This window comes from Sinocyclocheilus anshuiensis, unplaced genomic scaffold, assembly GCF_001515605.1.
Source record: "Sinocyclocheilus anshuiensis isolate Anshui unplaced genomic scaffold, SAMN03320099.WGS_v1.1 scaffold822, whole genome shotgun sequence".
Taxonomy (NCBI): domain Eukaryota; kingdom Metazoa; phylum Chordata; class Actinopteri; order Cypriniformes; family Cyprinidae; genus Sinocyclocheilus; species Sinocyclocheilus anshuiensis.
The window spans coordinates 583,156-584,391 of record NW_015539892.1 but is presented as its reverse complement, the minus strand read 5'-3'; the positions used below and the strand labels follow the sequence as shown (position 1 = coordinate 584,391).

At 33.8% G+C, this 1,236-nt stretch overlaps 2 protein-coding genes across 5 annotated transcripts in view; both read right to left on the bottom strand.

The window, feature by feature from the left end:
- Positions 1–164, bottom strand: part of LOC107685831 (probable aminopeptidase NPEPL1) — an 8,758-nt gene extending 8,594 nt beyond the window's left edge. The window contains exon 1 of the mRNA XM_016482566.1: positions 136–164. Within this exon, the coding sequence (XP_016338052.1) occupies positions 136–164 (29 nt within the window). The remainder of the gene's footprint in view (positions 1–135) is intronic.
- LOC107685804 (syntaxin-16-like) overlaps positions 44–1,236 on the bottom strand; it is a 10,465-nt gene continuing 9,272 nt past the window's right edge. For all 4 annotated transcript variants that reach the window (XM_016482524.1, XM_016482525.1, XM_016482526.1 and 1 more), the window contains one exon: positions 44–695. In XM_016482524.1, coding sequence (XP_016338010.1) covers positions 692–695 — 4 coding nt within the window. In that variant the 3' untranslated portion in view covers positions 44–691. The remainder of the gene's footprint in view (positions 696–1,236) is intronic.

Below are 1,236 nucleotides of genomic sequence, written 5' to 3'. Positions count from 1 at the left end.
TATATATATATATATATATATATATATATATATATATATATATATATATATAAAGAATATGCATCATGAAATTATTTTCATGACCATGCCCATTCCCCCCTAAAGTCTCATTTACTTTAACGTATTCTAATTTACTTTCCATTATTCTCAATGGTGATTCCCATTAGATTTGTACCACTATTATACAGTAAACAAATACTGTAATACAGCAACTGTACTTTTGATTTAAATAATTTAATTCTGCATTACAGTAATGAGAGTTGAGAGGGAAACTAGCAAAAAAATATGACCTGGACATTATTTTGAAGAAATTCACCCAAGCATATATGATCATCTTCCGAGGATTCCTAATCTTTCCCATCATCTTCCTGTTTACTCTTTAAATTAGACGACAAGGGCAGTTGGGATGAACATGCTGCCATATCACATCCAAACTCCTAATTACTGTGCTTGTGCGGGAAAATGAAGAAAAATAGCCCTCTGAAAGGAACCCGAGTACTAATGCTGCCTCTCACAACAGAAATAAACACACAAATGTCTCCCCACACTGCACTTGTTGGTCAGCAGGGGGCATCCTTATCTTCACTTTGTGGTGTAGTATTTGAAAACGGAAGCACCTTCTAAACCTTCACACACACATCAGTTTCTCTCATACATACAGGTAGATCCCTCCTAGAGGCCATGGAATTACTCATCTAAACTTTGTCCCGAACAGAATAAGTATTAGAACAACAACTATGACAAAGAGAATTAAAATGACCAGCATCTTGCGGTTTTTCTTCTGGTACTGTTCAGCCTAAGAAAGGAAAGAGAAAAGTTGAGTGTGCTTTCCATCTCTACTATGTAATATTATTTTTTAAATATCATGTGGATACTGTATGTACATTTATAATACACAACAAATGACTGAAAAAGTAAGGGTAAGCAATTATATCCCTTGACATGATGCTTAACACATCATCAGGCTTGATAAGAGCCTCACCTTCTGCAACTGCTGCAGACCCTCCTCTGTTTTGACACAAGCTTGCTCCACATTGAAGTCGATTCTGTCGAGGACTGTGCCCTGAATAAAATTGACATTAACAATGCACATTTAAAAAAAATATATTTTGCATATATATGCAACTGCCTCAGTCAAAGAAGCATAATACGGTATTCATTTTGTGTTTGAACCTAATTTATTTATAATTCTTATTTTTATTCTTCATTTTTATTTATTAATTCTTATATAATTGA